The 22,451-nt window shown below is 40.6% G+C and overlaps 2 protein-coding genes across 2 annotated transcripts; one reads left to right on the top strand and one right to left on the bottom strand.

The window, feature by feature from the left end:
- Positions 1-717: 717 nt before the first annotated feature.
- SPATA18 (spermatogenesis associated 18) lies at positions 718-13,510 on the bottom strand (the record flags this gene model as incomplete). Its single annotated transcript, XM_084204002.1, has 14 exons — positions 718-866; positions 2,365-2,404; positions 3,207-3,272; positions 3,630-3,753; positions 5,430-5,605; positions 5,976-6,137; positions 7,128-7,575; positions 7,628-8,130; positions 8,322-8,340; positions 8,930-9,052; positions 11,027-11,145; positions 12,629-12,639; positions 12,747-12,852; positions 13,493-13,510. The coding sequence occupies 14 exons, from the start codon at positions 13,508-13,510 to the stop codon at positions 718-720; spliced, it is 2,064 nt and encodes a 687-aa protein (XP_084060128.1).
- A 1,618-nt stretch (positions 13,511-15,128) lies between these two features.
- Positions 15,129-22,414, top strand: SGCB (sarcoglycan beta). The gene is made up of 6 exons (XM_084205192.1): positions 15,129-15,182; positions 16,664-16,873; positions 17,661-17,846; positions 17,959-18,150; positions 18,650-18,781; positions 19,589-22,414. Exons 1-6 carry the CDS (start codon positions 15,159-15,161, stop codon positions 19,790-19,792), a joined length of 948 nt encoding a protein of 315 aa, XP_084061318.1. The 5' UTR covers positions 15,129-15,158; the 3' UTR covers positions 19,793-22,414.
- Positions 22,415-22,451: the final 37 nt, after the last annotated feature.

Raw genomic sequence — 22,451 nt, 5'->3', positions numbered from 1 at the left:
TTAAGTTTGTCCAGGAGCTCCTTGTTCAACCATGCAGGTATCCTGGTGTTCTTCCCTGATTTCATCTTTCACTTTGCTTTTCACCCTGGAGAGACAATCCTTGAATATCATGTAGCTCTCTTGGGCTCCTCTACCCTCCAGGGCTCTATCCCACAGCACTCTATCATGGAGATCCTTGAAGAGACCAAAGTCTGCTTTCCTGAAGCACTGGGTAGCAAGCTTGCTTCTCAGTCTTCTCATTGACTCAAGGATCTCAAACTACACCACTTCGTGGTCACTGCACCTCAGGCTGCCCTTGAGCTTCACATTCCCCACCAGCTGCTCCTTGTTGGTGAGAATGAGGTCCAGCACACACCCTCATTGGTTCCTCCGTCAGAGAGGAGAGAAGGAAGTTACCATCAGTGCACTTTTGAAACCTCCTGAACTGCCTGAGCCCTGCTCTGTTGTCCCTTCAAATAGGTATTAGGGTGGTTGAAGTCCCTCGTAAGAACCAGGGCTTGCAAACATGAGGCTGCTCCTACCTGTCTGTAGTGGGCCTCACTGACTCAGTCTTTCTGGCTAAGTGGCCTGTAGCAGTTCCTCACTAATAATGACACCTGTTCCTGCCCTCCCTTTAATCCTTACCCAGTCAGCTCCTCATCCATGCCCAGGCCAAGCTCCATGCACTCCAGTTGGTTGACAGAGAGGGCAATACCACTCATCTCCCATGCCTTTCCTTCATAAAGTGCCTTTGCCCTTCCATTCCAGCCCTCCAGACACAGGAACCATCCCACCACTTCTCAGGATTCCAATATTCCAATATGGTCCATAGCCCTGCAGGCTCGCACATGTCTCTAGTTTCACCTGTTTACTTCCCATTCTACCCGCTTTTTTTAGAATAGAGGATTTAAGCTGGGCCCCTGGTGAAGATCTCTGCCTGCAGGGGCTGGAATTTCTTGGTGCTATTCCTTCAGGTGTTCTCCACTGACCTGCACACCACCCTCTCCAGGCTCTGGTCATCTCTTTCTGGCTCAGAAAGCCAACTAGTATGAGTGGGATGGCATGTCATGTATTCACAACAATTACTGATCTATCAATACAGTATGAAAGCCCATTAAGTGTGACACCGATGAGGCCTCAAGTATTTCAAGCCCACAAATACTCAGTGGCACATTTCAAAATACTTCTAGTATCAAACTACAAATTTGTATAATAATTTCTAAGTTAGAATGTATTTAAACAAGGATTATTACTGCTTTGCTAAAGGACACGTGAGCATTCATCCATAAATGTCAATAAAGCCCTGGGGATTGCTGGAGTATTGGCAGTTTATGACTGCTCTGTGCAATTTCTGCATTGTAGTTAGAAAATTCAGTTTTTCACAGGGATATATTAAAAGGCTGCTGTGTGAGACTGCCACATCCTATGATTATTGCTATTTTCTAAAATTGTAAATAAGAACCAATTCATTACATTGTTTTCAAGTAACAGCTAACCTCAACATTCTGCAACATTCACCATTTAGGTTGTATTAAACATCTTATAAAGATATTAAATATAAGATGTTTAATTAGTAAGATAAACTGCATCATTTGGAATCTGGGGGAAGCAAACATTCCAGATGCAATAATTCTATCTCCACCTGCAAGATAACATCATGGGTTCCTGACTGCTTTGCAAATTTTGCCAGATGATCCTGCACTGCATGCACTTTTTTTTTAAAACCAAGAGAGTTTCTTTTCCAAAATTATAAATAAGCCTTCCATATTTCTAAAAAACACACTGAACACAAATTCCAGTGACAGCCACCATTCATTGAGAGATTTGAGGTATTTCCGAAGAGAAACGGCACCAGCAAAGTTGTTGAATCCAGTTGTGTTGCATTGCAGGAAGACGTCCGGTTAGCAGCGCCCTATGGAAGAAAAAGGTACATTTCAGTGCAACTATATTTTCTAAATCTCTAAACTGGGTTGGCTTCAAGATAGGCACACACTCATACTGCCTGAAATCCCTCACTTCACTGTCACAACTTAGCCATCTTTTTGGAATTTGAAAGGCAGGAAGACAGCAGATGTACAGTAGCAAACTGTCTCTTATGTAAGGACGGAAGCAAGTTTTACTTACTACAACACTGGCCAATAGTGAAGGCAACCAGCAGAGAGAAACCATGACAATGGCCCAAGTAGAGTGAAAAAACAAGCCTTCCTCCAAGCAAAAAATCTCAGCCTTTTTCCACACACATTAAAAAAAAGGGCTATCCAATTAAGACTTTGGCAAGTATTTTAGAATCAGAGACATTCAACGTGTAATTTTGTTCTTTTGTTCAATCGTTCAAGGGCTTAATGTGAAAACCATGAGTCACTAGGAACCAATATGCCCACTTACTTTTGACCCTCACGGTTGAAAGACTGCGGCTTCGAGGCACCTGAAAGACAAAGAGAAAAGGAAAATCAGGTGTGTTAAAGAACTGTAACCAAAAAAGCCACCTCACCTTGGGACCCATCAACATTCAGAAAATCTGCACATCTTATCAGTGTAGCTCTACTGTTACTAAGACAAGTTCAACAACCTGCACACACACAAAAAAGGGAGCCCTACCCAAAGCCTCTCACATTTTCAATATTCACATTTTGAGTTGAGGGCACCTATGTCCATTTAATAAGATGGGGTAACAACTAGAAAAATATACACATTTTTAACAGAAATAATTAAAAGCATTTTGTAACCACACAATATGCAGAACTCTGCTAAAGTTTTACATATCTTATTTGTACCACCTTCCCTTCCTGCTCACCCTACATTTATTTTTGGCCCCTTTGATGCATATCATAAATTAGGAGTAAATTTAGGTTACTAAGACCAGGAGGCAGGAACTATGTGTTGCATATGTACTCCAAAATGACTGAAACACTTCCAGATGACGCAATTATTTATTCAAAAGGGCACTAAAGCAACAAGAGTAGGGGCAAAATACTCCAAGATACACAGTTGATACTTGTGAGAATTTAACTGTGAACTACATCTTATACAGTATCTCTACTGATCATTATACCAGGCAATAACTATTGGTCAGTTCAGCTTCACCTCATTCAAGACCATCAAGCAAAGGCACTTACTCCCTGTCTTAAAATGTACATGTGGCACAACAGCATTTTTAACAGGTTGCCTACATTCCTAGTTAAAATACTTGATGCTGCTAACACTACAAACATTTAGCTGAGGCTTACTTGACCACACAGCAGAGGACGGCCACAGCTGCAGCTTCTGCTTCTAATTCTGCATCTGCGAGGACACTACAAGAGAAAAGTAGTCTTTTGTAAGTAAACCACTTCTGAGAGGGAATGCTTAATAAAGACAAATTTTGCAAGCCATGACAGACTTGCCATGCCGGAGACAAGGTTTGAGGACAGAGAGGAAACACAGTAAGCTTTCTCCTTAGAACAGGTTCTGACAACAACCATACATCTGCATAATTAATATATGAAGGAAAATTGAACTATTCATCCTATATACAGGATGAGGCACTAAAACTTAATTGATATTTGATATACCCATATAGGGGACAGTTTAAAACTTATCTTTTTAAATTTTAAAAACAGTGTTGAAATCCACTGACTTCCCTTAACATATTTCTTTAACAAAATACGTACCATAACCATTTTCTTAGTGACTACTTCTCCCTTCACAATCACAGTACCATCTTCTATCAGAGGAGGCCAGACGTGATAGGCCACAAAGGGAGCTGCGAAATCTGAGTCAAAGCTACGAAAGTACCTGTTGAAACAAACAGTACAAGAAACGTCTGCATATAAATGCCAAAAGATAAATATGCTCCAAATCATCAATGTTGATAAAAAGTAGCTACAGCTCTAATGTCTTTCCACATCACAAAATATGTATTCTTTATGTCATCCTGTAAAATAAATGGACTTGGAAGACAGACTTAGCAGAACATACTGTTTACTTATCCTGACAGACATTCTAATAAAGCCATCTCACACTTCAGAAGGCCACTAGACCCTTATTTTTGCATAAGCCCCACACAAGCCAGGGCCCCTGTGTCCACTGACAGATTAAACCTTCTGAGCAGCAATTTGGCAGACACAGCCATCCCCTTTTCCTGGAGTATCTTGCTAGAACAAGCCCCCTATAAGGACAAATAACATCTGGCCTTATCGATTCAAACTCACAACAAATACCAAATAACAGAAATTGTATTAAAAGCAATGCATCTATACTTTAGTAATCCATTGCAATAGTAAGTTATATAAAACAATGTCATAATCAGAGGCACAAAGCAAGGCATAGGGTACAACGATGTTTGGCTGGCTCTTTGCAGAATGCTATCACATGTAATAAACAGATATATTTTAATTTCTACAGCTTTAATTTGCTCCATCTCTGTGTACCACACCCAAATTCTATGCATGTAAACATGTATATACCACATATACCACAAAGCTAGATAGACAGACGTACGTGTCTCCTACAGCGGCACACAAAAACATATTACATGTGGTTTCTTAAGGCCATACACAACAAGTAGGTGGAGAAAGCATCTCAAGACTATACCACAGTGTTGGTGCTTCCTAATTTAGCCAATAGCTTTGAGTGTCAAAAGCTAACTGTCCTGTATTTGGATAGGATCTTTGAGTAGTCCTGTATGATTTTGCACTCTCCTGTCGAGAGTCTACTTTCATCTTCTCTATTTCTCTCCTTGACTTCTCAAGCTCTTCACAACCTGGGTTCCATTCCATTCTAAATTATTACTAGAAACCTCCTTAGTGATGTAAGGTGTTTTGCTTTTTAGAGCAATTTTTATGACCTATCAATTCCAATTATTTTCTAGACAACATGGAACAGCTCTCTGTATGCTAAAAAAGCAGCTTGACCCTACAGAAGAAAAGAAAAATTATTAATAAAATTCCCATTTTTAAGTGGCAGTTTTGGTTTTTCCCAGCTCTGAACCAGAAGAGATGGAAGCATATTAATGCTCCTATGTTGTACAGCAGCCACAGCCTGGAGGTTGCAGCAAACATGTTGATGACCCTGGTAACGACACCAACTGCAAGATCTCAGTAAACGTGACTTTTACAAAACAGGCCAGTAAGGAGGAACAGAGATGCAAACATTTTTTAAAAGGCAGATAGAGACTAAGCAGGGAAAGCTGATCATCATTTTCTTCTTAAATGATAAATTAAATATGCTCTTGAGACTAATGTTTATCCAGAAAATTGCTCTGCTGTTCACTAAAAAAAATTCTTGATGCTTATGTACATGCTAGTATTTACACACTGTCCTAAACCTTAAAGACATACCAAATTCACTACAGGCCAGGGGGTTTTGCCCCAAATTGCTGCTTAGCAATCTTGAACTGCTATATTAATTAGGAAACAAGTAGACTACAAAACCTTTAATGGTAAGTCTGACTGAATATAAAGATTTCTTACATGTTCCTATTGAAGCATTCTCCATCAACACCATAGGCAATATCAAGAGGAGGAATGAGTGTCTGCATTGAGTAAGCCAAACAGCACAATTCTCGAATCAAACCACTGATCACAACGAAATCCAGTTCTCCTGGACATGGAAGCTTTGGGTTCCTGTTCATGGAGCAAACTACTTCCTGAAAATAAACATACATGAGTAATTTGCACTCACTAACAATTTTTTTCACAATCAGTATAGAAATCCCCCCTAAATATGCCTCTCAGCTTTCTACATTTAAAATTCAGTATGAAAGTTCATAGTAATGTTGCCCTAGACAATTCCAGAAAACAACAACTTCAGAAAGAAAGTGCTGCTATGAACAAACTGAGCAAGCTATTACTAAGTCATACATATACTAGTCCTAGCAATATTGTTCAAGAAAATAAACTGCTATAACAGAAAGTCCATACAGTAACTCTTTTCTCCTTCAGGTTACAGTGCATTTCTAATTTACATATTCTGAATTTACTAGCTCCTGAAAGAGATCACCACTGCCCTTGACTTACATGGACAGTGCAGCAAACGTCATACAGATCCTTGTGGCAAGCTATATAATCCAGGACAGCAACTTCAAGTGATGTAGGTCCCCCTCTGTAACATATGGCCAAAGTGTCCTTTACATTTATTTTGACCTTCCAGAAGGCCATCTTTGCCGCACGGAAAGATTCCTGCAAAAGTAAAGAACATCTAGTTAAATACAGGAGACCCAGTTTAATATTTTATCAGTTATCTGAGAAAATGAATTTAACCCACTATCATCAAAATAAGGAGGAACATAATACACAATTAACTCTTGAGGAGGGAATTCTCTGATTGAGTGAGTGTAATTTATCTGCAGAAGATAAGATTGAAAAGCTTCCCACCTAATATTCTATATTTGCACAGGAATCCATCATATACCCAGGATCAATGCAATCACATTCAAAGACATGAGTAACAGCATTTTATGTGCCACAGCCTAACATGTAAGACAGGAACACCTTATTTGTTGGGAAAAGAGGTTGAATTGGAGAGTGTAAAGTGAATGAGGGTTGAAAGAAAAAATCTTCAGTAAGTAAAATGTGCTTGGGATCACGCACATTAAGAGATGCTGCCTCTCTAACAAGGTGTGTTACACCATTTTTACAGAAAAGAAGATTCAATACAGAAAAAATGAAACTTTCTTCAAACTGAGTTCATGGTAAATGTGGGGTATCTAGATGGTTTCAAGGGACCCAATTTAACTAAAAAAGCACATAGCTACAAGCATAAGGAAAGCATGATATGGAAAGATTTTTAGCTTTGTAGTGTTGTAGTATTTAATGCAGCACTCTCAAAAGAATTTTTCTAACTAAGGCAATGTTGATCACTGCAGATATCATGTACTTTTCAGACCAAATCACTTGACCAATTTCAGACTAAATTTCACTCTTTTAGTACCTGTACAATAAATCGTTGACCCTGTTCCAATCTTGGGACAGGTCACGTAGGACACTACATTGACAGTTCAATGTAGAAGTGTGAGGGGAAGAAAGAAAAATAAAAAAAAAAAGGGAAGAAAGCTTTTCTTCTCTGCACTTGACAGAAATGCTAATTTACCCACAATTTAAACCACTGCAGACATAGTATTTACAACACACCTCCAGCCTGTAAAATAAGAAATAATATTTCTTTCTCACCACAACTGCAATGTATATTATCCTCTGCACCGTCTCCAAGTTACAGACGTATCGCTTCAAAATGCACTCTGACTCCAAGCGTTCTTTCGCGTAAATGAAGTTATAGCGAGCTATGAGGCAGGCACGGTATGAAGCGCTGCCCCGCCGGACCCTGGGAGGTGTACAGGGCCTTGCGCAAAGGGCACGGCACTTGGAAGGACGACAGGGCTTCACGCAGGGCAGGCAGGGCCCGCAAGGTCCGCAGGGCCCGCAGGGTCCACAGGGTCCGCAAGGTCCGCAGGGCCCGCAGGGCCCACAGGGTCCACAGGGTCCGCAAGGTCCGCAGGGTCCGCAGGGCCCGCAGGGCCCGCAGGGCCCGCAGGGTCCGCAGGGCCCGCAGGGCCCGCAGGGCCCGCAGGGCCCACAGGGCCCACAGGGCCCGCAGGGCCCGCAGGGCTTCACGCAGGGCCTCAAACGGCATGGCAGAGGAGAGACACAGGGCCTGACACAGGGCCTGGCACAAGGCCTGACACAGGCCCTTGGAAGGCATGGAACGCATGGAGAGCAGGCCCTCGGACGACATGGAATGCATGGAGAGCAGGCCCTCGGACGACATGGAATGCATGGAGAGCAGGCCCTCGGACGACATGGAATGCATGGAGAGCAGGCCCTCGGACGGCATGGAATGCATGGAGAGCAGGCCCTCGGACGGCATGGAATGCATGGAGAGCAGGCCCTCGGACGGCATGGAATGCATGGAGAGCAGGCCCTCGGACGGCATGGAAGGCATGGAGAGCAGGCCCTCGGACGGCATGGACCGCATGGAGAGCAGGCCCTCGGAAGGCATGGACCGCATGGAGAGCAGGCCCTCGGAAGGCATGGACCGCATGGAGAGCAGGCCCTTGGAAGGCATGGAGAGCAGGCCCTCGGACGGCATGGAAGGCATGGAGAGCAGGCCCTTGGAAGGCATGGAGCGCATGGAGCGCATGGAGAGCAGGCCCTCGGACGGCATGGAGAGCAGGCCCTAGGAAGGCATGGAGAGCAGGCCCTCAGACATGGTGGAGGAGAAATACAGGACCTCATAGGGCACGGTGGGGGAGAGCAGGCCCTCATAGGGCATGGTGGAGGAGAGATACAGGGCCTCAGACGGCATGGTGGAGGAGTGCAGGTCCGTGTAAGCCTACAACACACATGCAAAGCTTCATGTCACTTTACCATCCTCAGATGCTTTTCCCTATGGAAGATTTCTTCGTCAATTTAATTTTTACAAGGGTAAGGTGACTTTTGGGCCAAAGTAATTAAAGAAGCTACAGCTGGTTAATTGAATATGAAGGCATTTTCATAATATGTTTTATGGCCTAAAGCATAAATGGTAAAAGTAAAGTAACTTGTAAAGCATGGAAGGCCAAGCACTTTGTTCCTAGGAAACACAGTTTTAGCTAATAATGTTTTGGAGATTTGTTCCTCTTTCAGTAGCACTGAAGAGTACTGCTGAAGTCAAGTAAGTAAATATTGAACACAACAACTACAGAGCAGACCTCTATAAAAGAGGACTCATCAACAAAAGAACTATTTCATATAGTTGCTCTCCATGTATTTTGTAAAGGTGCATTATTTGCTGTTTTGTCTGAAACCTAACATAATTGCTTTAAAATAAAATATTTGGGCACTAGAACAAATAACCTAAAGAGTTTATGTTCCTTCACAACAAAGTAAAAAAGCTTGGCTTTTGTTTATATTTCAATATAAATGAGGAAGAAATTCATGCTACCTAACATGACCGATTTCTATGATTCAGCGACTTCTCTGAGTAAGGCCTCTACCTGCTCTGGATGACAGACTTTTTGCAATCCAGCATAGCAATCTCATCCCGCAAGTTCTCTATCTTCTGCTCATACTCATCCAGTTGCTGTAACCTCTTCAAGTTGCACCGGGAAGCCTTAAGACTTAATCACACAGAACAGTCAGTCACAAGATGTCCTTCTATCAATGTAAACTATCTATCAATTAATCTTCATCATCAAACAAAAGGAGCAGAAAAAATAGGAAAATTATTGACCAAGCTTGTTATGCTTCCTGAATAATTTCAGCAGGCTTTCCTTATGCTGAAATACAGGAAAAATCCAGAGTTTAAAAACAAATTAAACAAAGTAGACCCTTGATCTTAATTTAAATTGTATAAGTGTATTGTGGCAGGAAAGTGTATATAGCACAGTGTGCTATAGAAAAAATCACTGGTTAACATTTGGCGTCCTTATGCTAGATCAGATCTAAAAGAAACTAATTTTTTTCTCACATTTAAGACATTAACTAAACCATCTCAGTTTTCTTTCCTACAGATTAAGAACCTATGTATTGTCTATCAGGTTCTTGGGCTCTTTTTCTTTGCAGAAATATATTAGTCAGTCAAAAGATATCACAGATGTTATTCAAGTAATACCAAAAACAAACAATTCCTCTCCTGCTGTCCCCAAAGGAAGGAGTGATTCTTAAAGACAGGAAGACAACCAGTGAAGCAAGTTTATCTTCTGTCCTTTACTCTTAGTTAATATCGTAGTTAATATTAGTTAATATCTTAGTTAATATTCTGTTAGTTAATATCTGATATTAGTTAGCTATTAACTGATATTAGTTAATAACTGTTATTTAGATAACAGTTAGTTAATAACTGATATTAGTTAATATCTTAGTTAATCCTCTTAGTTAATATCTTAGTTAATATTCTGTCCTTTACTCTTAGTTAATATCTCTCCTTTCCCTCCAAGCACCAGTATTTACTGTTGCTTTTCTCTTATCCAAAGTGGAAGGAAAAAAGAATATATCTTTTCTATTTATTTTGAAGGTATTCACTCTGTCCTTCCTTTTCTTTACTGGAGGACCCTGGTGAGATTTTTTTGAGGATCTGAATCAACAAAAGCTCTAACACATATCAATTTCTAGGATTCTCGTTCCAGCTTTTTAAGGAACAAGCTGACTGAGATGACCACAGGTAGTAAGGCCAGGAACATCTTAAGAGGAAAGACTGCACAGTTCCATCCTAAGTCAGCTCCTTCAGGAAGGACTTCTAGCAGTACAGTAGTAAAAGAGGGCTAAAGAATTCTACTACAACTGGGAAAGAAAAGCAGATTTGGGAAGATGAGCTCTAGATATAGACATGGGGAAATTCCAAACTGATATTCTTGGAACCACTTAGTAAGGGCATGAAATTATATCACTTAATATACTGACCCAAGACTTATGGAATGTTCATTGTTCTCATGGTAATAGAAAGCATGAGAATGTGTCTGCCCCTTCGAGCTACCTCTTAAATGGCCGTGGAACTGGTAATAACTGCACAAATTTGTATCTGAAGCAATTTAGTAATTTTTATAATTAATGCTATAATATAATGCTCCATAATATATGTTTTATGCAACTAGACAAAAACTCTTCAGGCCTAGTCACCCATCTGGAAACCCAACTCCCTCCATCTTAAGACAGTGGCTTTTATCTTCTCGGATATTTACATATCAATTACATTGTATAATTAATTGCGACATGTTGTAGGTCCTTCAATAAATGGTACACTGTAGCTACTTAATTGATTTTTTATTTAGTGTTTGCTCAGCATGCAACATTTCATATACTAACTCTACAAGGGACTGTCATGGACTATACAAAACCTTTTTATGTAGAATACTGGCATGCTTTTCAACACCTCTGTCAAAAGCAAAACCTACCAAGTCAATTTATGAATGTTGGTGTGACTGTATCATTTGAACACCACTTTAGATATATATACACAATACAGAGCACAGATGCATTTTGAAACTCTGATTTTAGGCGGGAAACAAAACATTTTACAAATGTCCATCAATATTTGGGCATCAAGGGTAAAAAAACAAAAAGCAAACAGAAAGAATTGCAATTAATCTCCCTACTCTCGCTCCATCTGGTTGATCTGCACACGAGTTTCACTTAGTTTGTCCTCAAGGTCTCGCAGTTCGCATCTTGGTTTGCAGGACAAATCTCTCAGCTGTAGCTCTCCTTCAGCTGAATCCTACCAAGAAATTAAATCACACTGCTTGAATGTTCTACCTTATAAATTCCCTTGGTAAAGTACTAGAGCATAATGGGCAGATGCATTTCTAGATATTTCAGCAATGACCATTCCTAAAGAAACTGAGAACAAAAGCTATTGCATTCTCTCTGAGACATAATCAATACCTTTCAGGCACACCAAAGAAAGACTCAGTTATAGAAAGTAAAATATTCATTTATTTTATACCTCATCGTAGAAATTATGGAAGGTCAGCATATGCAGATTTATTGCCTGAATCATCAGAACAAAGCATTTTGCAGATGTGTTGCATAGTTGGTTTTTTTTCAGTTAGTCAACTTCTGATTGACTAAATCACCAACTCAAGTAAACTTTTTGGGAATTCATGTATACAAAACAACAGAAAAAGCTATTAGAACACAGAAGGCAAGTATCATTCCAGAAAGCACACTACTATACATGCAGCTGCCTTTAACAACCCACAGAATGGCCAGCTAGTACTGGAATTAAATTAGTAAGTGTGCAACAGGCTTTTCTTTAAATTTTGAATGTCACATGTAATTACAAATCTGTAACTGGCATTCCTGGGGTATGTCATCTAATAACTTTGTTGTTTTATATTCTAGGCGGGTTTCGGCACACCACCACTCCTGCTTTATACTAGACTCTGACTCTTAAGGGATATCACTTTTTATTTGTCCTATTTTAATTGTGAAATATTTTGACAGAGCAGGTGTAAAAATGAGAAACCAAAGAACATGGAGACATCACTGTCAAATCTCAGGATCTTGAAGCTCTTCCCCTAGCCTGAATTAGCCAAGTCTTTTATTTTCTTTCAAACCAGAAAGCCACAACAGATCTGTATTTTCTGTTAGCATCAAACTGTTAGTATTACAACCGCTTCAGTAAATACCAAATACATATGAACTCCAAATATCATGGCGGGATCATGGTGGTATCATGACACACATGAACATTTTTTTATTTTTAACACTCTAGGAAATAATATAATGTTAAGATATCCTTAGAGTTTTTTCCTTAGAAAAAAAAAGTAAAAGGAGATTACAGATTAATGCATGGAGTTTATGCACGCCTTCAGTTTACACATGTATTTTCCACAGTGCTATTTTTTCTAAAAGAGATATGGCATAAATACTGTTATTATGTCTCTGCAAATGTAAATGGCAAATCTGTACCTAGAAAAGGAAAGCAGTATGATAACACAGACTTCTTATACAAAGCTAATTCCTCCATAATAGCATAGCCGTCTCCCTAGGTGTCTCCACAAGCAACTAAAGACATATTTCATTAAGTAAAATCTGAGGGAGGCTAATATTACCAGAAAGTCATTAAAGCGCTTCTGCAGGTACAAATTCACGTAGTTCTATTCCCTTAAAATAAGTTTCTTACACACCTAAGTAAGGTTCTCACTTCCTGAAGCAGTACAGCATATACTAGGCAGGAGACAGCTTTTTATTTTTGCTGCACTTTCATCTAAGAAAACACATTAAGAAATGGTGAGAATACTCACGGAAAAAGCCAGAGTTGGAAAAAATGGCACATGTGAAATGTGCTAGTAATTAGACAAGGCATCAGTTTACCTCCTTGAGATGTTTCATTGAGAATTGAGAAGAGCTGCTTTTGAATTGCAGTGTTCAGTTCTAATATTTCACAGCCTTGGCTCAGATTTTCAGCAGCTGTATTCCCCTATAAATTAATGTGCATTATTACATCTGCGTTGGCTTCCTTACCTAAAGTTACTCCTGTTACAATCATGGCAGGTACCCCACCATAATTACATCTTCCCAGCCTTTTCTTACTGGATCCATTAGAATACTCATTTTTGAATACTCATTTCTAATAGGCAGATGAGCAAAACATCAGGACTTCTATGACCCAGTTCATTCACTACTTGAGAAAGTGTACTACTTTCCCATCATAAAGAGGATGCAACCACAAGCTGGAGTCAAAATCTTTCAACAGTTATTAAAATAATAATCTAGCAGATGGTTGGATTTTAAAAAAATATCCAAAATCTGGTTTCCCATTCTGAAATAATACATATAATACATATGTATTACATGTATTAATACATATATGGCTCTTATCTTGCTTTGTCAGCAGTCACATTAAGCCTCCATGCAACTTCACCTGATTTTTAAGAGTTACAAACTGAAACATATACTACTGAAGGAGCAAAACCCAGCACTATGCCTCGGAAACAGCAAAACTACATCCCTGTCATTAAATGCAATTTTCAAAAGGAGTTGATGGGGTTAGTCTGTTCAGGGTACTACTGCACCTGCCAGAAGAATACACACTTTGTACCTACTTTCCTTATCTTTACCGGTAACTTCTGAATCATCTTCCACATAGATCACCCTCTAGGTCTTCAGGTTTTAATGACTCCATATGGTTTTCGCAAGCTTCCAAAACAGCTGAAATTCCCACCCATGCCCCCATCAGCTTGTGTTCTGATTGCTGCAACATGCTTTCCTCCGGCCTTGGGGAGCACAGTAAACCTGCTCACCTCCAAAAGAACAAGGCCGCAAAGTGCATTTTTCCACCTCATGACAGCAAATGTTTCCATTTGGCAGCTCCTCTTTTACTGCAACAGCAGCCTGAAAGTGGTCATCTTCATTTCCCAAGACTGTAAAGACTATTCCTAATCAACTTTTGATGGAGAGGTCAGCTCCCACTGCCCTCCTAAGGTCTAGCTCCAACAACCATTTGCAAGATTTTGAAATACATGACACCGTTTCTCCTCTGGCCTCCTCTGTGGTAGCTTTACCAGCTACTCCCAAACTCCTTAAAAATGTCCTTTGCCATGAATCTTGCAGAGAGTTACACCGGCTATGTAACTGTAACTCCTATTCAACCATGAAGTAAAAGAAAAAAGAAGCTTATTTCCCCTGAAAACACTGCATTTCTTTTGTAGGTACAGATTTGCCATTTACATTTACGTTTGAACGGAAAATTCTATCAAGATTTTTTTTCCACTGAGCAAAGCGGAGCAAGACTTTTTTTCTCAGCTGTGAAGTCTCATCTTTCCCTAATTTTACACCTTCTCTACTACTTCTACTGTTTCAGCTCCTCAGCTTACCTCCCGTTGCTTCACCCACCGGCGGCCGTCTCCTCTAACGGACGCTGCTCCCTCCCCACCCGCCGTTTCTGCAGCCGTTTGGCGGCCGCGCCGCGCGCTGCCTCGCAGCAGCGTTCCACCCTAACAGATTTCCCCACCCAAAAGAGCTGGGGAGTTGGATAACCCCTTCTCACTTTCAGCAGCCTTTTCCCTCACGTTTTCCTGACCGTTCCTGGGCCCCAAGCGATTCCTTCTGAGCACGAGCCCAACCGTAGTCCTTTCACCTGCCGTTTTTCAACGCTCTCCTCTCTCCTAAGAGAGGAGACGGCCGGTACCGATCAAATCTCACTTTTAACCTCTAACCCTTATTTTCAGTAAACCTTGTCACGGGCAAAAAGCCAAATAACCGAAGCTGTGGGAGCTTAACAGGTGTTAAAACTGCGCTAACTGCACGCGCGTGCCGGGCAGGGTCACAGACCGGCCCGTGGAACGCCGAGCGAGGGCCGCTGCCTCTGGCCCCGAGGAGTGGCAGGACTCACCTCGTAGTTCTGCTGCCAGCTCTCCAGCTCCTGGGCGCTATTTAACTCTTTGGCCATGGCTAGATGTCAGCTCGCTCTGCTGTGCCTTCGGGAGTATTCTTCGGGCGGCGCAGGTGTAATGGAGATGGTAATGCCAGCCCGGGCCCCTTCCCTGGGCTTGGCCGCGTCGGAGGGCTTCCACAGCCGCGGTGGTGTCTCAACGGCTGGCGCGGCGATGGCGGTGCCACGGTACTGGGGTGGCTGCGAGGCGCCTCGCGGGGCGCGTGGACTGTTCGCGGCCGCCAGGTGACGCTGCCGGGTAAGGCCGGTGGGCGCGAGCCGCAGGGACCCGGCGCGCGGAGCGGCACGAGGGGGCGCGCGCGGCCCCCCCGTAACGGCGGCGGTGGGGAAAGATGGCGGCGGCCGCCCCCGAGCAGGTCCGTCCGTCGCGGGGCGCGGGCGCGGCGAGGCGGTGGCGCCGTTCCCGCCGGGGCCAGGGGGGTAGCGGGGACGCGGGAAGCAGGCGGTACGGCCGGGCGTGCTACTCGCGGAGGGGGTGCGCGGGCGGGGGCGCCATTTTCGCCGCGGCGGGCGAGGCTGGTGTGGTGCCGGAGCGCTCCGGCTAGGGAGGGGAGAATCGGCGCTCGGGCGGCCCTTCCCGCCTTGTGCCCGGCACTGTTCGGACAGGATGGGCTCGGCCGTGCCGGGGAGAGACGGCCCGAACCTGCTGTCCGGGCGGGGCGGCCCGGAGCGGCGCCGTCCTGCCCGCAGGCGTGGGTGTGTGACAGAAATACTTTGTGCCCGGGGCGTGAGGCGCCTGGCATTTGAGCGGTGTGCGGACGCCGCCGGCGCGCCTGTCGAGGCGCTTGGCGCTGCCTAAGGGGGCCAGAGGCAGCCGTGGGTGCCTGCGGGGCTCCGCTGCTCCTGTGGGCTCTGCAGGGTCACAGGGCGTCCAGAACATCTCCGAGGCAGCGAAGCCTCCACAGACTCGTCCAGGTCAAGCACCTTTCTCAACACCATCTCTTCATAGTTCTTCTACAGCAGAAGAAAACACGGTGTTGTTACTTGTTACATCAGTGGACATATGTGCAAGTGCAGTTACTTTAGGGTTCATTTCAAGTGAAGAAAATTTAATTCCATCCAAAAGATCAAACTCCTTCTTTGAAGATGTGAATCCCTAAATAACAAACCGTTCCATTCAAGGGAAGTGGAACAAAATTTTGGACAGCTACGAAAATACATTATAGGTTTATTTTTACTATGAATATGTACAAGAGTTTCCTCTATTACTTTGTTACATTGACAGAATTTCCCTTACAATCTCATAACAATCTCTGTTTATTATATGAAAGCTACTCTGACCAAGTTCCCCATGCCAAGTTTGAAGCCTCATGATATCTTTCTCAATGCCGCATGCAAGCAACAGGAGTTGAACACAAACCCTGTGCTGTCAAACTAATTTAAAAACTTATCCACCACCCTCTTTTTGAATAGTCACTGGGAATCTATCACATATGAGCATGGAGGGAACTAAAATCCTGTGTATTGGCAGATGACCTGCCAATTATGTCCTGTATCATCCCTGAGAGCTAAAAACTTAATTAATTTCTTGGTAGCTGGTTTTAGTTATTTAACTGTAACAGTATAGTTAATAATTCCTATCTGCCATGATAAAAATGAGATATAAAGCCATATATTGTCTGAAAGTATCTGGATTTTAAATTTAGTCATTGTGCTAGGAGAGGTTGCTGTGGTTCTAAGTGTATATTCTGACAGCCAGGTGCCGGACTTAAATCTGATCCTGAACATAAAATCCAATATATCCCACTAGTCAATTTACATTTTTTGCATACATATGTGTGTGCTGTTGTATCTAATTTGCATACATTTCAAAGCTGACCCATGCCTTGTGTTACAGCAAAGCTCTAATGGCCCCGTGAAGAAGTCTATGCGAGAGAAGGCTGTGGAACGCAGGAATGTTAATAAGGAGCACAACAGTAACTTCAAAGCAGGATACATTCCAATTGATGAAGACCGTCTCCATAAGACAGGGTTACGGGGCAGGAAAGGCAACTTGGCCATATGTGTGATTGTTGTTCTTTTTATTTTGGCCGTCATCAATCTGATTGTGAGTATAATAGCTATAGTGTAAGCAACATTAGGTAGTATTTCATTTTGACAGTTCAGTTAAAAAAAAATGTTTCCGGTATAGCTGAGGACTTAAAACATACTGAAGGAGATTCTCATTTTTCTTCTTTCTTTTTAGTTCTTTTGTAGTCTGAGCAAGGTTAGATAGAACAATGGTGTAAGTTCAGGCATGAATATTTTGGTAATAATGGTCACCTCATGAGAAGTGTTATTAGTACGTATGCATTCAGGATATATGGCATATAAAACATGGTTATATTTTATGTTACAGAGCTCTATGTGAACATTCAGAATCAACAAGCCACTACAATTTAAAGTCTCATTGTTCTAATAATCACATTTTTATTGCTTGATCAATGAGAAGTAACAAATTATTTTTCATAATTGCACATCCATCTGGGAGATGCATTCTTGCAGTTCAACATACTATATACCAAGCTGAACTGTTCAGGAAATTTTTTTAATTAATTATTACCCTTAAACATAAAAAAGATATTACTATGGATGTGATTTAATATTTCATATATATATATATATATATAATTTCAGTTACTGTTTCAAGTAAATCTAAAAATCATTTAAAATGCTTTTCATAATCAAACGTGTTATGATGTTTTCAGTAGGGACAAACTAAAGTAAACTCACTTAAAGCTCACTTAAACACTGGCATTAATAATTGTTCAAATAAAACATCTAATTAATACAATAATTGTGGTAGGAAGATGTGAACAATCAACATAATCCTTGAAAGTGTGTTTCTCTTTCAGATTACCCTGCTTATCTGGGCAGTGATAAGAATTGGTCCCAATGGTTGTGACAGTATGGAATTCCATGAGAGCGGCTTGCTGCGGTTTAAGCAGGTGTCTGACATGGGTGTTATACATCCCTTATATAAAAGCACTGTGGGAGGGAGACGGAACGAAGACTTGGTGATCACTGGGAACAATCAGCCTGTAAGTTACGCCATGAATTGAAAGTGTGTGAGCCACACTAGAGAATTGCTCTCACATTGCTAATAAATGTTACATTTGAAACATCATTAAGTTCATGTCTTTGTTTCTGAAGATTGTATTTCAGCAAGGAACAACCAAGCTTAGCGTGGAAAAAGACAAAACTTCTATCACCAGTGATATTGGCATGGAATTTGTTGACCCAAGAACACAAAATACTTTGTTCAGCACCGACTATGAAACTCATGAGTTTCATCTGCCAAATGGAGTTAAAATCTTGAATGTACAAAAGGCCTCTACAGAGAGGGTATGTTTCTTACGTTTTGTAAGTAATGAGAATACAGCCCATTGTTTGTTTGTGTAAGAGTGGAGTAGGGTTAGTGGTTTCATAGGGGGTTCAGTGTGCTTTGGAAGCACTGAGCAATCCTGTTGCAGAAAAAACACTCACAACCATATATACATAGGAGGAACAGATTCCGTGAAAACAGAGGGGTAAATTTACATAATCTGTCTTAACAAGAAGCCTGTATTTGGTACAAGTGTTAGCTGTGTATCCCATAAAATTGTCATATGAATTGTTATCTTTATACAAAAATTAATTTCACAAACCTTCTAAAATTCAGTAATCCTGTTTTGAAACTGAACATGGAAAATAACAAATATGCAGAAGCTAGTGGCAGAAGGGAAATTCAAGGTTTTTATTAAATTGCACAGCACTATTTTTAAGGTAAATAAAGTTACTCAGACAAACACAAGTGGCACATTTTCATTAATCCATAATACAGTTTTTTTGGTTGTGTTCTTAGATTACCAGCAATGCAACCAGTGATCTAAACATAAAGGTTGATGGTCGTGCCATTGTCCGGGGAAATGAAGGTGTTTTCATCACAGGCAAGACAATTGAGTTTCGAATGGGTGGAAACATGGAACTTAAAGCAGTAAGTACTTCAAATCAAAGCATTTTTTTTTAACAGCTTAGTTTCAGATTTAGGCTGATAGTAAACTGATGTAGCTTTATATAGTTTCAAACTTTACTATAAGTTACTCATGCATAAAAGTCAGTATTTTAGTAGGATTTAAATAGATGATTTATTACTTTGCTGTTAAGTAGTGGTTGAGTAGCTTCAGGTAACATAGATTTACTACTGTTAAGACACCAAAAACCTACCATGCCGTTAAAGCTAAGCTATTGACCTCTGTACTGACATGAATACCAAAAGGAGTTCATCTCCTCTGGAAGTTTAACCGGGGTTGACAACCTTTGTCAGACGAGCAGAGCATACAGTTTGGAGCATTACCTTCTGTGCTGCTGTAAGACTCACTGGCATTCCTTTAAGATTTTTGGAGATTAAGATGACAGTATATATGGAGTGATAGAAAAGAAGGATAAAAATAGAGGTATATGCACTTTGAAGTGTGAATGAATTTCATGTATGAATTCAATTGCCTGTTGCATATTTTATATTTACAGCAATTGCTAATAAGAATGTAACATGAAAAGTCTTTCTCCATATCAATCTACCACTAATAGCAAAGTACATTGCTGACTAGAAATCCATAGGCATCACTCGAATTTTCATTAAAAAATTAAACATTTGTATACATACCTTTTTTATTATTGTTGATTCTACAACCATCCTAGAGATGTTATTTATCCATTAAACCAGTTTGTCCTTCTCAAAAACAATCTGCCTTATTTGCATTAGAAGTTGTAATTCTACAATTTTTTTTGCTCTCCTTAATAGGAAAACAGCATCATCCTGAACGGAACTGTGATGGTCAGCCCGTCACGGCTGCCAAGCTCTTCTTATGGGGAGCAGTTCAATAACGGCAACTGGCTGCGCTTCAAGCTGTGCATGTGCGCGGACGGGACGCTCTTCAAGGTCCAGGTCACCGGGCACAACATGGGCTGCCAGACCTCTGTCAACCCCTGTGGAGCCACACACTGAAACAACTGCTGCTGGGACAGGCCTCCTTGGTGTTTACATAGATTTGTATGAAGTAATTGCATGCCTTCCAGGGTTTCTTTTTTTACAGCAGTTTATACTAGCATTTCTTACATAGTATTTTTAAGGAAAGGCTGTTACAGTCAGCAACATTAGGTCATCATCCTGTTAGCTGCAACAGTGGCACTGAATCTGTAAGGTTTCAGTGTAAATGCATACTGAAGTACCTTTTTGAATTGGGATCAGTAGAATATATGTAAAGAACATGATCTTGGCAACAGCTCTACTGCCTACAGTTGACTCTAGAGGAAGTTTTTGTTCTACGTCCCAAGACCTTGCAGACTGCTGAGAATACAACTGCAGTCTCAAGTACTTCAACAGGAATGTCAGCTTTTTGTTGGAAATAGATTTTCCTAGGATGGCTGAAGTGGCAGACTTTTCTCTTCTTTCTTTTTGATATATTGATTTACCCCAAATTTAGGTGGCTTACCAGATGTGTACTAAGAGGGGTAGTGGCAGATTCACTTTAAAATATTGTATTATTTCTGCCATGTATTCATTCTCACGTTGTTAAAAATTATGCTATCATAAATAATATTTGCAAAGTAATACTGAGTATGGAAATTTAACTTGAATTTTGAAGTAGTCTTGTGGTTATTGAAGTGTTGCTTGAACTTCCATTCTACCTGTGCAGTTAATGCATTCTGCAGTTGCTTAATTTATGTGAGGTACTTATAAAACGTGCTTATAGTAAAAGTACATTTTTTAAAATGTACTTACAACTTGCTAACTACCCAAAAATAGTGTTTTCCTGGGTGTTCTAATGTGAACAGTGTCTGAGTCCATTAATCAATAAGTAATAATCTGAGCATAACTGTTGCAGCAGTGTCTGAGATCAGGTCTCTCCTTCCTCATAAATGTCCGTACTGATGCATTACTGAGAACATCAAAAGATTAAATTCTGAAGTTAAACTGCAGGTCTGTAATAATAAATGTGGTGGTAGGACAGCAAGATAAATACATGTGTATCAGAATTTGTCAGCAGTGAAACTATGGTGAACTGGGGCCTATTAGAACCTTCCAACTGCTTTTGCAGCAGTGAGGTGTTTTGTGCTAAAAATAGACCAGCTATTTATAAGATTCCCTCTTTCCTCAGCCCATGTATTTCTTCAGTTTAAAACTGCTTTGTTTTGCAGTAGCACAAAGTAACCTTAATATTGGAAGTCTCAAAGTGACTTTGTAACAGCTTTTTGACAAGTTTTTTGATAAGCACACATTTCTTTACCTAAAAATTATGTGAGTTTTCACATTAACTTCAGAATTGATTATTTGTTACAGGAAGATAAACTATCTACCCTTGTTTTACAGCGCTCAAAGTACATAAGATTCCATAAAATACAAATCAGCTCCTGCTGTAACAAGAAATTCATATCTAAGGTCCCAGTTTCTAAATTTACTGGCAGGCAGTAAGCACTCATACAGAATGTGTATGGGTGGAAGTGATTTTTGGAGGGGTATTCATCAGTCAGGCATTACAGCACATGGGGGAGGTCAGAGGAGTCGTATTTCCCTCACTGCTCAAAGGCAAAGCCAGATTTTGATGCTTAGTAGTTGTTGCATTTTTTGGGCTGGACAGCAGTGGAGCTGTTCTGACAAAATCAGAATAAGCAGAATATATTGTAGCTAAAAACACTGAGTTCTCACATAAAAGATTGTAGGGAAGTACTAACATTTTGCATACTTCCTTCATGGACCTCATAGTTTTATCAGAGTTAATAGTTACTAAACACTTTAACACACATTTTGCTGCTTTACACCCACCTTTGCTGCTAAGCAGTGACTCAGTATCTGTTAGAGTTAAAAGGAGGAAATGAACTAATGTTTTTAGAATTTTCACTCTCATGCTAATGGAAATTTGTCACTTTTTGTATACAAATGCAAACACATATTAAAAAATATAAAGAGCAGTATCCTCAAAGCTGAAGTACCTCTTAAAAATTACAGATACTACCTTGGTCAAGTAGGTTAAACACATTTTAAAGCTCTTCTCTGATTAATACTGACATGCATATATGCTAGTATTGGATTCTTGTAAGTATCAAGAGTTCTTTTTAAAATACTGTGTGCAATGTACAGCTGAAAGATTTGTCATAAAGGTACTCTTAAATCATGATCTGCAGAATTGTTTTTAAAGTGTGGATTTTTTTGGTCAAAACGTAGCAAAACCAATCATAAAAATACCAAATGAAATAAATTATCCAATTTGCTAGCCACTATGTATTGTTAATATAGTTTATATTTATATTACACAGTTAGAGAAATGTTGGCACCACACATGCCTCTGTTGAGCATTTACTTGTTTATCTTCTAACTGCCTAAGGTACATTTTTTTATAAGTATTTAAAACATTGAGTGGAACACTGTTTATTTCAGTCCCACAGATGCACTTAAGATTCTGCATGTATAAAGTATATTCTACATGCCTCTGTAAAATGCCATACTGGGTATGCTGAAACAACTTGCAGGTGAAGAGCTCTCACCATCTTTAAGTGTGGTGGTTGTGCCAATGGTTGAAAGGCAGTAGAATTTCAAATGCTTGTTTTGAAATAAAACAATAAATTCTAAGATGCAGCTGCAGTCCAGAAGTGTTATTTGTAAGAAT

Source organism: Fringilla coelebs (genome assembly GCF_963513975.1).
Source record: "Fringilla coelebs genome assembly, chromosome: 4".
NCBI classification, from domain to species: domain Eukaryota; kingdom Metazoa; phylum Chordata; class Aves; order Passeriformes; family Fringillidae; genus Fringilla; species Fringilla coelebs.
This window is presented reverse-complemented; position numbering and strand designations above follow the sequence as displayed.